Source organism: Stegostoma tigrinum, chromosome 2, assembly GCF_030684315.1.
Source record: "Stegostoma tigrinum isolate sSteTig4 chromosome 2, sSteTig4.hap1, whole genome shotgun sequence".
Classification (NCBI taxonomy): domain Eukaryota; kingdom Metazoa; phylum Chordata; class Chondrichthyes; order Orectolobiformes; family Stegostomatidae; genus Stegostoma; species Stegostoma tigrinum.
The window spans coordinates 54,722,044-54,735,487 of record NC_081355.1 but is presented as its reverse complement, the minus strand read 5'-3'; the positions used below and the strand labels follow the sequence as shown (position 1 = coordinate 54,735,487).

At 37.6% G+C, this 13,444-nt stretch overlaps 1 protein-coding gene across 7 annotated transcripts in view; it reads right to left on the bottom strand.

The window, feature by feature from the left end:
• The window catches only part of LOC125463139 (apoptosis regulator Bcl-2-like), a 225,602-nt gene that overhangs the window by 71,372 nt on the left and 140,786 nt on the right, over positions 1-13,444 (bottom strand). Inside the window, exons 2-3 of one of the 7 annotated variants that reach the window (XM_048553966.2) lie at positions 5,804-5,864; positions 4,636-5,245 (exon numbers count right to left, since the gene is read on the bottom strand). The exons of 1 other annotated variant lie outside the window; for it this stretch is intronic. In XM_048553966.2, the coding sequence (XP_048409923.1) occupies positions 5,823-5,864 (42 nt within the window). In that variant the 3' untranslated portion in view covers positions 4,636-5,245; positions 5,804-5,822. Of the gene's footprint in view, positions 1-4,635; positions 5,246-5,279; positions 11,484-13,444 lie in introns of those variants that run through there. 5 more of the 7 variants (XR_009447135.1, XR_007249765.2, XM_059653999.1 and 2 more) reach the window with 5 other exon arrangements.

Genomic DNA, 13,444 nt, shown 5'->3' with positions numbered 1-13,444 from the left:
ACACATCTTTGGACTGTGGGAGGAAACCGGAGCACCTGGAGGAAACCCACGCAGACATGGGGAGAATATGCCAACTCCACACAGACAGTTGCCTGAGGCTGGAATTGAACCCAGGTCCCTGCTGCTGTGGTGCTGTGAGGCTGCAGTGCTAACCACTGAGCCACCGTGCCACCCCATCTTCTTTGGCAGCTCATTCCATAAATGCACCACCTTTTGCATGAAAAAGTTGACCCTTAGGACCCTTTTAAATTTTTCCCCTCTCACCTTAAACCTATGCCATCCAGTTTTGGACTCCTCCACCCCAGGCAAAAGACCTTGACTTTGCACCCTATCCATGCCCTTCATGATTTTATAAATCTCTCAAACATCACTCTTCAGCCTCCAATCCTCCGGGGAAAATTGCCTCAGCCTATGTAGTCTCTCCCTATAGCTCAAACTCTCCATCCCTAGCAACAGCCTTATAAATCTTTTCTGAACCCTTTGAAGTTTCCCAACATCCCTCCTATACCAAAGAAGCCAGAATTGAATGCAATATTCCAAAAGTGGCCTAACCATTGTTCTGTACAGCTGCAATATGACATCCCAACTTTTGTACTCAATGCACCGAACAATAAAGGCAAGATTACAAACACCTCCTTCACTATCCTCTCTACTTGTGACTCCACTTTCAAGGAACTATGAACCTTCACCCAAGGTCTCATTGTTCAGCAGCAAAGCTCAGGACCTTGCCATTAAGTGTACCAGCCCTGCCATGATTTATCCTACCAAAATGCAGCAACACATATTTATCTAAATTAAATTCCTTTGGCCAGTCCCCAGCCCATTTGCCCAACTGATCAAGGTCCCATTGTACTGTGAGGTAACCTTCATTGTCCACTATACCATCAATTTTAGTATCATCTGCAAACTTATTAACCATATCTCCTATGTTCCCAAAGTCATTTATATAAATGACAACAAGCAGTGGACTTAGCACTCAACACAAGTTTCTCTTCTGTAATAAGGAGGAGATGACAGTGGATACATGACTGTTTAGTGCTGATGCATGTGGGGAAAGGTGATGTGGTGTTTTAAAGGACTGAGTGTATAGGGCATGCGGGTTAGTGCTGTGGAAATTTGATGGGGAGAGCAAGCGAGGGAAGGTGGCTCATGCAACAGTGAATGTTAGTGAATCAGACTTGATGGGTGACTGGTGCAGTAGAGAGATAAAATGAGTGTAAGGTGTTGGGGGGAAAGAAAAAGGTATGGCACTTACCCTGGTGGAGAGGAGGTCACTGATCTTCTTTCTGCACTGGTGGCTGTTCCTATGCATCCTTGAGATGGCACTGACCCTGGTGGTGAACTCAGAACAGGCTGACAAAATAGAATTGTGCAGCTTCCTCCATTGGTTCTCTAGGAAGAGGATCTCTCACCTCTGGACCACAGCAGGATCTTGTCAGCAAGTTGTGTTGCCACCTTCCCTTTCTCAAACATGTTTCAGACTCCGTCCCTGACGGAGCAGCGCCAGCTTCTAAAAATGTTGCAGATGCAAGGATGTCAATGTTTCAGCAGTTATCCACTGAGTGGTAAGCTGTTGCAAGAATGGTGCGTGGCTTACATGGGTGGAAATCCTACTTAGACATGCCATAGGGGCAGGGTACACAAGCAACGAGGGAGGTTTGGTGAGATTGGGTGAGAAACCTTACCAGGCCTTGGAACAAAAATGCATCCAAAAAAACTATTTGCTTTGTAAAAACGGTATTCATTCCTGTAAGAATTCTTTGATTACAGTAATAATGCAGGGCGTTTAGGGAAGGAAAATCTGTCTTGCTTAGCTCGCCTGGTCCACATGTGCCTTCAAGTCCATATCGATATGAAACCCTTAAATGCCCTCTGAAATGGCCAGGCAACAGCTGAAAGGAATAATCTACACAGATCACCTGGCAGCAATATAAGCACCAGAAATGATTTTGTCAAACTCAAGCCTGTTGACAATAAGAAAAAAAATGGCAGAATCAGAAACAAAAACAAAAATTGCTGGGAAAACTCAGATCTAGCGGCATCTACAGAGAGAAAGCAGAATTAACGTTTCAGGTCCAATGACCCTTCTTCAGAACGCCAAACCTCTCAACACTCTTTCCTAGTTGTCTTCATCAACATCTGGCAGCTTGTCACAGACAAGTCAAATCAACAGCCTAACTCTCAATCATACCATACAAATCCCCACATATAACCATTCCACAGATTGGACAGACCCAGCAGAAATGGTGGCACATACAGTCAGGAAGGAGTAACAATGAGTTCAGATGCCATGAAGTCTCATGATATTGGTCAAACTTTGACAAGGAACTCTCTTGCCACTTACCACCTATACCTCTCTCTCCTGCCTGTCTGATGAATCAGATTTTTTTGATTTGAACACCAATTGAAAGTACCTTGGTGTGTGGAAAGTGCACCAAGTGTATTCCAGGTGGGGGACTTCAATATCTATCACCACTAATCATTGGGATGGCTGATTCCTAAAGTATATGGCTGCTAGGTGGAAATGTTGGAACTAACAAAAAGGGTAAACCTATATCGCCTCATCCTCACCAAACTGCGTACCACAGATACATTTATCCATGACAAGTATCTGTAAGAGTGGTCACTGCACAGTCCTTATGGAGCTATTTGCATATTGTTGCGTGACTCTATCACCATGCTAAATGAGATGGAATTCCAAAAGATCTAATGATACAAAACTGGGCATTGATAATGTACTGTTAGCAATTAACAGCGATGGATTTGAATTTATACACAGTAATCTAATATAACCATCACTCTATTGTTACCATCAACCTAGGGAAACTAATCCTGATCCAAATGAAGAATGTAGGAGGATTTTCCAGGAACAGCACCAGATGTACTGAGAAATCAGGTGTCAACCTGATGACATTATTAACAAAGACTACTTGGAAGCCAAACAGCGTAAGTAACATGCGACTAACCAGGCTAAGTGGTCCCACAATCAAATCGATCTCAAAGCTCTACAGCCCTCCCATCCACTCACGGATGGTGGAGCACAAATAAATAACTAATTAAGTTATTTGTGGAGGGTCCACATATATGCCCATCCTTAAATGATGGGAGAGCCCACCACATTAGTGCAAAAGACAAAGGAGAATTATTTGCTTCCATCCTCAGCTAGAAATCTCTCCTCCAGTGGTCCCAATAATACACATCCCAGTCTTCAGCCAATTCGATTCATATCCATGTAATATCAAGAAATGGCTGAAAGCACTGGATATTGTGAAGACAATGGGTCCCAACATTTGTATTGGAAACTTATGCTCCAGAATTAGGCATGCCCTGAGCAAAGCTGTTCTAATTACAGCTCCAACACTGGCACCTACACAATAATGTGGAAAATTGTCCAGGTATGTCTGTTCACAAAATGCAAAACAAATCAAAGTGGGCCAGTTGGCACCCCATTTATATTCTCTTGATCACTGGCAAACTAATAGAAGAATCAAAAACAATGCTATCGAATGGCAATTGTTCAGTCATAACCTGTTAAACAGCACTTTTCAAACTCTATACCTCTATCACCCAAAGGCCAAGGCCAGCTGTTGTATAGGAACATCACCACTGCAAGTTCCCCCTCCAAGGCACACATCATCCTGACTTGAAGATATATCAAAAGATCAGGGAAATAGTTCATTTAGCTTTCCAGGCACGATTATACTAAATATTAGTGCTCATTGGAAACAAAAGTTGCAGGGGACTGCAAACCTAGAGGTGGTTTCTTTCAGTGGGTAGTATGCAACAAACTTAGGGCAGTCACCATCAGGGAGTAAAATTCAAAATCCAAGCGTTGGTTTCAAAGAATTCCACAGTTACAAACAGCATAAGTAGCACTGTGGTCTCTGCTGCAACATTGACAAATTTGTCAATTCCCTCCCACTACAATCTTACCCTTTGGGAATATTTTAGGCTTTTGTTCAAAAGCTCCGTTAAAGTTGTGGTACTTTTCTTGTGACATTAATGTACCGTGTAATTAGAAAAAATACTGAAATTACCAAATGCACGAGTATTAGTGTCAGTATGGAGGCCTGCATATCACTAATCATATCACCAATCTTTTCTCCTCACTGCATTTTAAAAGAATTTGCTTGTAGATACTGGGTTCAAGCCTGTTTGCTTGTTTCAAACATTGGGGCCTGTTTAAATACATATAGATTTTTTGAATGAACGCACAAATTAGACATAGCAGTACATTTAATACATTTGTTGTCAAAATGGACAGGCGTCTGTTTACTAATTAATTGTAAAGTTTAATTTCAAAAGGGATGATGTGTACTGCCTTAATTAATGGATATTGGCATCTATGATGTTGGGTAACTTCAGAGGAGGCAAAGTGCTATCATTTTTGCTTCAGGCATGTTTCTTCACCTCATCTCAACCTAATTTTATCACTACAGGCCACTCACTTGGAATTTTTAATTCAAAAATTGTAAACATAGCACATCAATTGAAATCTACATTGACCCAGAATCTGAGAAGGTAATTTTCAAAGAAGGTAACTAAACTGATTTATCAAACTACAGACAATTTAGTTTTCCATTAAAATTAATGGAAATTATCTGGAACAAACTGATTCTGATTCTGCAAACAGCAGTCAACACGGTGCTGTAGGTCCAACATAAGAATTTCAATTCATTCTTTAATAATCATATTCATAATGAATTGCAGAAAGCTGTGTGTCATGATCTGTCTCAACTTCCAAAAAAAGCATTTAGCTCTTCAATAAATTTACAAATAGTACTGCAGACATAGTTATGAGAAAACAGGGTAGAAACATGGTGCTTCTTTGTGAAATGTTCTTGGAGCTATATGAGATTGTAAATGATACAAAAACACTTATCCAGAAAATTCAAAGTAAATCATGAAACTAGGATGGGGTAAATTCAAATTAAGAATACAAGCCTTAAAGTTTGTTGTTGAAGAGGTTTTATGACGTGTGGGATCATATCAACAGTTAGTTGCTTGACTGGGAATAGAAAAATCTACTGGATAATTAATATAATCATCATAGAATGAAAAAAAAATCAGTGCCAAAAATATCCAGTATAAACAATAAATTGATCTAATCATTCCTCATTGGCTTCGAAAGGTAGACACTGTCATCTTTCTTTGCTCCCTCCCACCAAACTTCACATTTATGTGAATCCCTGTCAAGGCACAAGGTTTTCATTTCTCCATCAATCAAACTGAATGACGCCATGCTCTGTAAAAATTCAAAGAAATAAAGATCGGCTTCATTAAAAAGCAAAGCAAATTGTTATTTTGTTCTGTGCAACATTACATCAAGAGTGAATGAATATTGACAGTGGCATATTTGTCATGACTGTTACAAAATAATCACACGCAAGTATATTAAAAAGTCTTTAAGTATTTTTGTTAATAAACAACTGTATAAGCATTTGCTACATTAAAGTCACACAATGTTTGAAATCTTTCAACAATTACAAAATTCTTGACATTTTTCATAATACATTTTAAAGGAACTTATACATAATAATGTAGCTTATATAGGAAATCTAGACTATTTACAAGTCATGTGTCCTTAAAATTCATCTCTCCTGAAGGTTACATCAAAAAGGCTGCCATTTGCAACAAATTAGCATTTACTATTTAAATGTGTCCTTTATCCAAAACTTTATTCCAACTCATAACATTCCCAAACGTACAAAGCTTTTCATATTTAACGGAAAGGAAATAGCAGGACTCTCTAACACAAAATAAGGTTTGACTTCACTACTTGCAAATTGCAAATAAAACTTACGAAAATATCGGTGTTAGCATTATCCTTCTTTGTCACTCTGGACTACAGTCAGTGATAGTGCCTGTAATATATACATGCAAAACATTTTATTCTTTTTTTAATTTCACAGTTTACATTAAGGATATAAATAGATGATTGAAACAACACATTTGATTCTGATTGCATTTGAAATTGTGTGGCTAGGAACTTGTGTATGAAAATAATTTCAAAAATGCAGGGAAGAATATTGTTCACCAAAGGAAAAACTTGGTTGCTTCACTGGCAATGCCAGTTCAATAAATCAGTTTTGCAAGGACAAGGCACTCAAATGATTATTTGCTCCTGAACACCAACAGGTCTCAAGCTCATTGAGCAAAACTGGAATTTAATTGGAAATACAAGTGTAATCTGGGCAGGGGGTGGGTTTAACCCTTTTTTGGAAGGGTTAAGAATCCTTTAATGTAGAACAAACAAAAGATCACTTTTGCTACTTCTGAAAGAAGGTTGGCAGCCTGGTGGGAGAAGGGGATTAAATCAGGTGACAGGTACAGGTGGCCTTGCTTGTCAACTGTCCACCTCTACTGGAATTGTACCAGTGACAGGGTAGATATTGGGTGGTCAGCCTGGCTTTGGGTCAACTACACCCTGCTGATCTCTCTCTATCCCTAAAGCATTACAATGTGTTTATTGGGGAGCAGATAGCGGAGTGATATTATCATTGGGCTACTAATCCACAGATCATGTTCTAGGGACCCAGGTTCAAATCCTGGTGGAATTTGACCTCATAATTCTGGAATTAAGAGTCTAATAATGATTGTGAATGCATTGTAAATTGTCAGTAAAACCATCTGGTTCACTAACGTCCTTCAGAGAAGGAAAGTGCCAACCTCACCTGGTCTGGTCTCCCTGTAACTTCAGACTCTCAGCAATGTGGCTGACTCTTAACTTAGGGATGGGAAATAAATGCTGGTCTAGTTAGCAACACCCACATCCCATGAATGTATTTTTTAAAAATGGAAAAGCATGCCCTACATCATGCAATATGCACACAATCTGGGGATGGGAGAATGGTGGGGAGGGGAAATTATTTCAGCAGCCCGCATTGAATATAGGCTCCCCCAGGTATTAGTAGCCAATTTTGACACAACATCTCCTCCATTCAATAGGCTGACCACTGTCAAATAAAATCACAACCACCCAACACTGCAGAGAAGGGCATATTCCGATTATTTCAGCTGGAACACACGTTCACTTCCTCCATGATAGAGCATAGCTGATACTCTAAGAATGGACTACAATAGCATAAAGTAATGGCTCTTTCAACATGCAAGCAACCTCTGAAAAATTGACATTCCATCTAATAAACAAGTATATTAATCTGTAATGTCTGTTAAGTACTTCATCAGCTAAAACGTCAGTAATTATTGGCATGAATTTTTTGTTTTCACTGCAAATAAAAAATAAACACTGGTTGAATTAACATTCAGTTTATATGCAAACCACTTCTGTCTAAAGCAAATTGAAAAGTACCTAAGATGTGGTTCTTGCATACCAGGAGCATGACTAAATGAACAATATTTTCAGTATATCAATAGCCAAACAGGGACAATAGTTAAAATAAAATCAGTCAAGGATTCCTGGTTGGCTTTATAAAAGTGATCAAGTCCTCAGCAACACCTTTCTTACATGCACGATGTCACTTTCATTGCAAAATATGTTTAAAGTCATTATGAGACATGGTACAGTTGATTGTATAGAATATTAAAAAGTATTATGAAACTCAGTATCAAACAGATTTTGATGCTTCGTACCCAGAATCATGACATATCAATTCTAAAGTTACCTATGGTCCATGTATAGACAATGGATTCGTCCATTCTCCCTGACACCCATTCACTGAAGTGGCCACATTCTGTTTACATGTGTGCATATAATTCAAACTACTTTAATGAACTTGGCGACAGTGCACTCAAATCAGAAATCATATACAGCCATCCCCAGTGTTCAAATGTATTCACTCAAAAAAGCTTAAAATGTAAAAAGAAACATTTGCTATCTCGGATTCTTTTCTCACTCAATACCATCTAGAGACAACAAACATACAATGCTTAAAATCAGTTTGGACTAAAGTAAGATTAGCAAAAAAGTTGGCCAACTGAGGTTAAACCATTTAACTTGAGGTTTGTTTGCGAGTCTCTCTTATTTGCCACAAAAGTGGGTACATATCAAATGAAAAATCAGAAATATAAATATAACTCCGGTTTGCTTTTTTTTAAAAAAAAAATTATACCAGAAGCAGACACTTTTGAAGCTAACCCCATTAGACTTCATTCTGTTAGAAAATGACTCAGTTATCTAACGTGTACATTAGTGAGACTTAAAAGAAAACGACAGTTTCAGAATGTCCAATTCAATTTTCAATTACACACTGCTATTTGGTGTTGAGATAGGGGAAAATAAAAACGATAAAATGTCTTTTACCTCTGATGAGATATTAGTCTCCTTACAATACTGTTGGAAGGAAATGAGATTGAAAATCCTTCATTTTAAAAACACAATTCTATCAATAATTTTCCATATGCTGCAGGCATACTTAATAATTTGGAAGTGTGCTAAATCAAAAGAATCCCAGGACAAGGAACAAAAATTTCCTTACAAGCATTAAGTGTACTGAAATGGTGAACCAAATAAAACGTTGTTAACTGAACATGGCGCTGTTGAATTCGGTTTTATAAAACATCATTGGTAACAACTTGTAGAACTTTGTGAAATCAAAAAAACATCACTTGCTTCAATAAATATTGTAGAAATTAGTTACTACGTACTCTGTTTAAATTGAGTCCATAAAGATTACATACTTAAATAAGGCTTGTAAAGCCATCTCCAAAAGAGCACTAAATTCTTTCAGAAAAATACATGAGAATTCCAGATATTGAGAGGTTTTTTTAAGAATTAAAGTCAATAATGTATGTTTTTTAAGTCACTCCTCTGTCTCAGTCACACTGCAGGATAAGTGTGTCCATATAATAGTCTGGATGTTGCATAGTATAAATGGTATCGGGTAGAAAAAGGCTGCTTAATTGGTGCTGGATATTTCATAACAACAATTCAGTATGATAGTGGCAAGATATGTCTACTACAGATCACACCCAACTAGCTTGACTAATTTGCATTAAGGTTAGGGAGTTACTTTGTAATTGTTGCTAGGTATCTAGGTTGGGCTAGACTCCAAATATTCTAAACAATGCATCCAACCTCCCTGTTCCTAAACCAAAACATATGCACAATTCTGTTTGGGCTATATTTAACTTAATTAAACAGTAAGCCAACATCTTGCAGGCCAGTTGTATGTTTCTGCTCATCTGCTAGATTTTTCAGATTTGTAATATCACTGTGGTGTCAAACAACACAGAGCAGTGAATGCAACAGCACAACGGTATATAAAAATAATACATCAGTTAACAAAATATTACACCCAAGATCAAAAGTACAGCATCTAAAATTACAAGAGCTTTCATCCTGCAACAGAAATGACATGCCAAAATATACTGACGGTGCACAAACACACAATTTATACCAAGTATAATTTTTTTTTAGGAAGCACATAAAATGCTTAAAAAAATATTTTTTCTAACGTGCTTAATTTTCTTGATAAGCTTTTATCACTCCACATGAAATTACAATACTGCTAGCTTACTGGTGATTTCAGTTATGCTCATTTCTTCACGGTACATTCACTTTGTCTTATGTGATATTGGTATGGTGAAACTGGTCGTCATCAGTAGATTGAGCACTACTGCAAGTACAGTTTAGTTTTCCCTTAGCATCTGTGAATCATTATGACAATTCACTTCTGCTGCATATGTTTTGTGGATGCATTAGAAATTCTCAAGTTGAAAGGCATCAGAGCACAAGTCTTAACATTTTAAAAACAGAAGTCACCCAAACAAGTTTGATTATTCTGTAAAGGATGGTGAACAGCCCCAAGGTCTCTGATAGGAGTCTCCATGCAAGTATTACAAAAGTGAGCACAGTCTTCCATTGTTTTCTGTTGGCGTGTGGTTTTTACGAGCCAGAGTTACAGCATTCCTTCTGCACATTTTTGTAGAATGAAAATGTTCTAGATTTTGCTGGTGGGCAGAGTTTTTGCAAAATCATGTCACATAGCTGGATATACCTTTTGGAAGTCATTAAATGTATATCTTCCATTAGCACAATGTTCAAAACTAGAGGCATTATCTAAAGCATGCAGTATCTTATAGTCTTCACACTGCAGCAATTTGGGAATCACCCTTTGGTATTTAAACTATGTAAAGCCATAATTATTCTACAACACTCACCTAATAGCAGCCCATTGTAAACTTTAAATAAAAATAATGAAAAAAGTTTTAAGTTAAGTTTAAAATGGAATGGACTTCTCAAAGTTTTTTTTGGAAAGCTCATACCTTCTATATGGACTATGGTTAAAAATAATATTTTAAGAGTTTTGTGCCGAAGTCCCGAAGCTCAAATATGTTATTCACATTAACCCACAAAATACTCTACAAAAACAACATATTTTAGACATTGGAGAACAAATACAAGCCTTTCAGTTTACTCTCAGAAACTAAATTTTGTCACTGCAACTTTTGGCAACATTAGCAAGTTACCAAACATCATTGTATTTTTCCTTTCCTTAAATGCTGATGCACATTTGCAAAACGGATAAAAGTTATTTTACTTCCAGTTTCCATCCAGTTTTAGCTTTCTTCTTGGTTTGTTCAGCACACGTATTTGTTGCCACTGCAATTGCAAGCAGCTCTAAACATAAGCCGAGGATTAAGTTTCTGCTTTATACCAAAATAAACTAACATCCACTCGCTGTTTAATGACACGATGAATAAATTTTTGTATGTTCAAATCCCAGCCCAAAGAAGTCCTCTTCAGCCATTCCGTGAACTTCTGTACAATGTTAAATCTTGAAGATCATGACTAATTTCTAAAGTTTGTTTTTGTAATAAGACAATGACTTCCCCCTTTAGTAAAAGAAAGTTTTTTTCTTAAAAAAAAAAGACAGCCACCTAAACCTCAGTTCCCAACATTTTCAGGAAGTTGAGTATTGGGCAATTTGTGTCGTGCACTGATTGTAATTCATATAATGCTCAATTGTCAAGCAATATATTGTCACCGATATGTTACAAACCAAGGCCAAAATCAGGGTTCTTGCCTCACACATTGCTGTAGGCAAAATTCCATCCAGTTGTATCACCATCTTGTAACACAATCTGTCCAATTTATTATGGAATGTAGAGTCCAGTCAGCCTTAAGAAATTCAACCCACAGAGAAATGTACTTCTAGAATTGGCTTCACATTGACATATTCAACAATGCATTCATTGCGAACTGCAAAGAAACATTATAAATCTACCGCTGTAAAAGACTCAATGATTATAAATAAGAATATTTTACAGTGTCAAATAGGCTGATAATTTGATCCAATTAGATATAACAACTTGTGACATTAAAGCAGCCTAAAGAATTTTTTGCAAGCAGTTTTAGTTAAGAGGAAATTCTTGAATAATCACGGTTAATACTGGTGGGCTAGATAAGCAAAGGTTATACAAGCCCCCACAGCAGCGATGCCCAAGACAGTTCGAAGAGAGGGCCATGGGATGTCGAAATGAGGTTCCATATTGTTTCCATATAGGTCTACAAAAGCATCCTGAAAAAAAAGGAACAAGTAAAAATTAGTGAAGAAACTTTGAGTTACTGAAACATTACACAACTTTTAATACAGCTTTTAGTACAATGAGTGGAATTTAACTGGCCATAGGTCAGTCAAAAGCCACTCTTTTTTGCAAGCCTTTGGGTGTTAAACCCTATAAGACAGCGACAAAGTGATCTATGGTATAGTAGCAAGTGGGTCAAAGTTAACAGTATAACAAAGATTTGTTCTGAAATATATAAGTTAATTAGTATTTTTCTATATTAAACCACAAAATACTCCACAACAGCAACATTTCATTTAAACAATGGAGAACAGTTAAGCATTTTTGTTTACTTGCAAAAACTAATGTTTTACCATGGCAACCTTTGACAACATTAGCAAGCTACTCAAGCAATATTTTGTTTTTTTTCCCTCATTAGTGCTGGTGGACATTTGCAAAATTAATAAAAGCTACTTTCTTTTCCCCCCCAGTCTTCTTTCAGTTTTAGTTTTCCGCCCAGATTGTTCAGTGGAGGTAATAGAAACCATTCTGATTGAAAGCAACTTTAAATTTAAGCTAAATATTAGCTATTTCTATTTTACACAACATGAAATTTAACAGCCACTTGTTCATTGTTCAGAGGCACGATCAATAAATCGCCACATGCTCAAGTCACAGAATGCAGAATTTGGAATGGACTAACAACTCACAGGTTGAGAGTTAAAATCCCACTTCAGCACACTATGAAACTGAATTCAATAAGCACACTAATTTGTCGGCTATGAATATTACACAACCTGATCCGACATACATACATAGCCCCGATGGGCTACATCCTGAGTTCTGAGGGAGGTGCTGAGGAAATAGCGGAGGCTTTGGTTGTGATCTTTCAAAAGTCACGGGAGCCTGGGAAAGTCCCAGATGATTGGAACATTGCTGTTAAAACAAAGGGGGTTACAAGAAAGGATCAGGACAAAAGATGGAAAATTATAGGCCGATTAGCCTAACCTCGGTTGTTGGTAAAATTCTAGAATCCATCATCAAGGATGAGTTTTCTAAATTCCTGGAAATGCAGGGTCAGATTAGAATAAGTCAGCATGGATTTAGTAAGGGAAGGTCGTGATGAACAAAACCTCAAAAACTGATAGATCTCAGCAGCTTCACATTTAACACAGAGTCAGTTCTTGAACGGATGAATACTAACTTACTTCATTGATGAGAAGCACGACTTATCCAACAATTCCAGTAAAGAGGAACAAAACAAAGGTGTTTTGTCTTAATCAATCCTTAAGTTTGACAATTCAGTCTTTCCAAACAAATCAAACTTTGAAGTCATACATGCATAATAGCATAAATTGCACGATGAAAATCTTTCAACCACTAGAGGGCACAGCATAGCATATTCACTACAATGGTGCTTGCATTAACTTTTAAATTTTGGATCTCTGACATAAATGTAGTTTATGATGTACAGTCAAAGCCTTGCAACGCTTTGTCTCTGCAGTTCTTAATATGTGAGGTGAATGAATTTAGAACAGAAACCAACAAGATCCTAAAAATAAACAACTTCATTCATGTATAAACAAAAGCACACAGATGGCAATAGAATGAGAAGGTGAAGTGCCCCAACACGGTAGGGCACCACCAAGCATGAAAAGAATAAGGGAGGTAAACCACTACGTAGGTGGTGCCACATTTATTATTTGTCTGTATTTATTGTCACTGCAATTGCAGGGGAAGGGATGGCACTTTTTGTCAATGCAATCACTGTGCCTGTGCCTTCATTACGAGTGATACCACAGTAAGGTGCTTGCATTAAAGGTACAGGAGCAAGAAAATGAGTGTTTTCAAATGTTTTGAATTAATCTACATCCTGGGATCGCAATTTGATCACTGTCTCACTCCAAACACTTGTCTACCCCTGCTCCTGACTGTTCACTCCCTCTGTCACTCACTGCCGTGCTTTCCTGCCGTT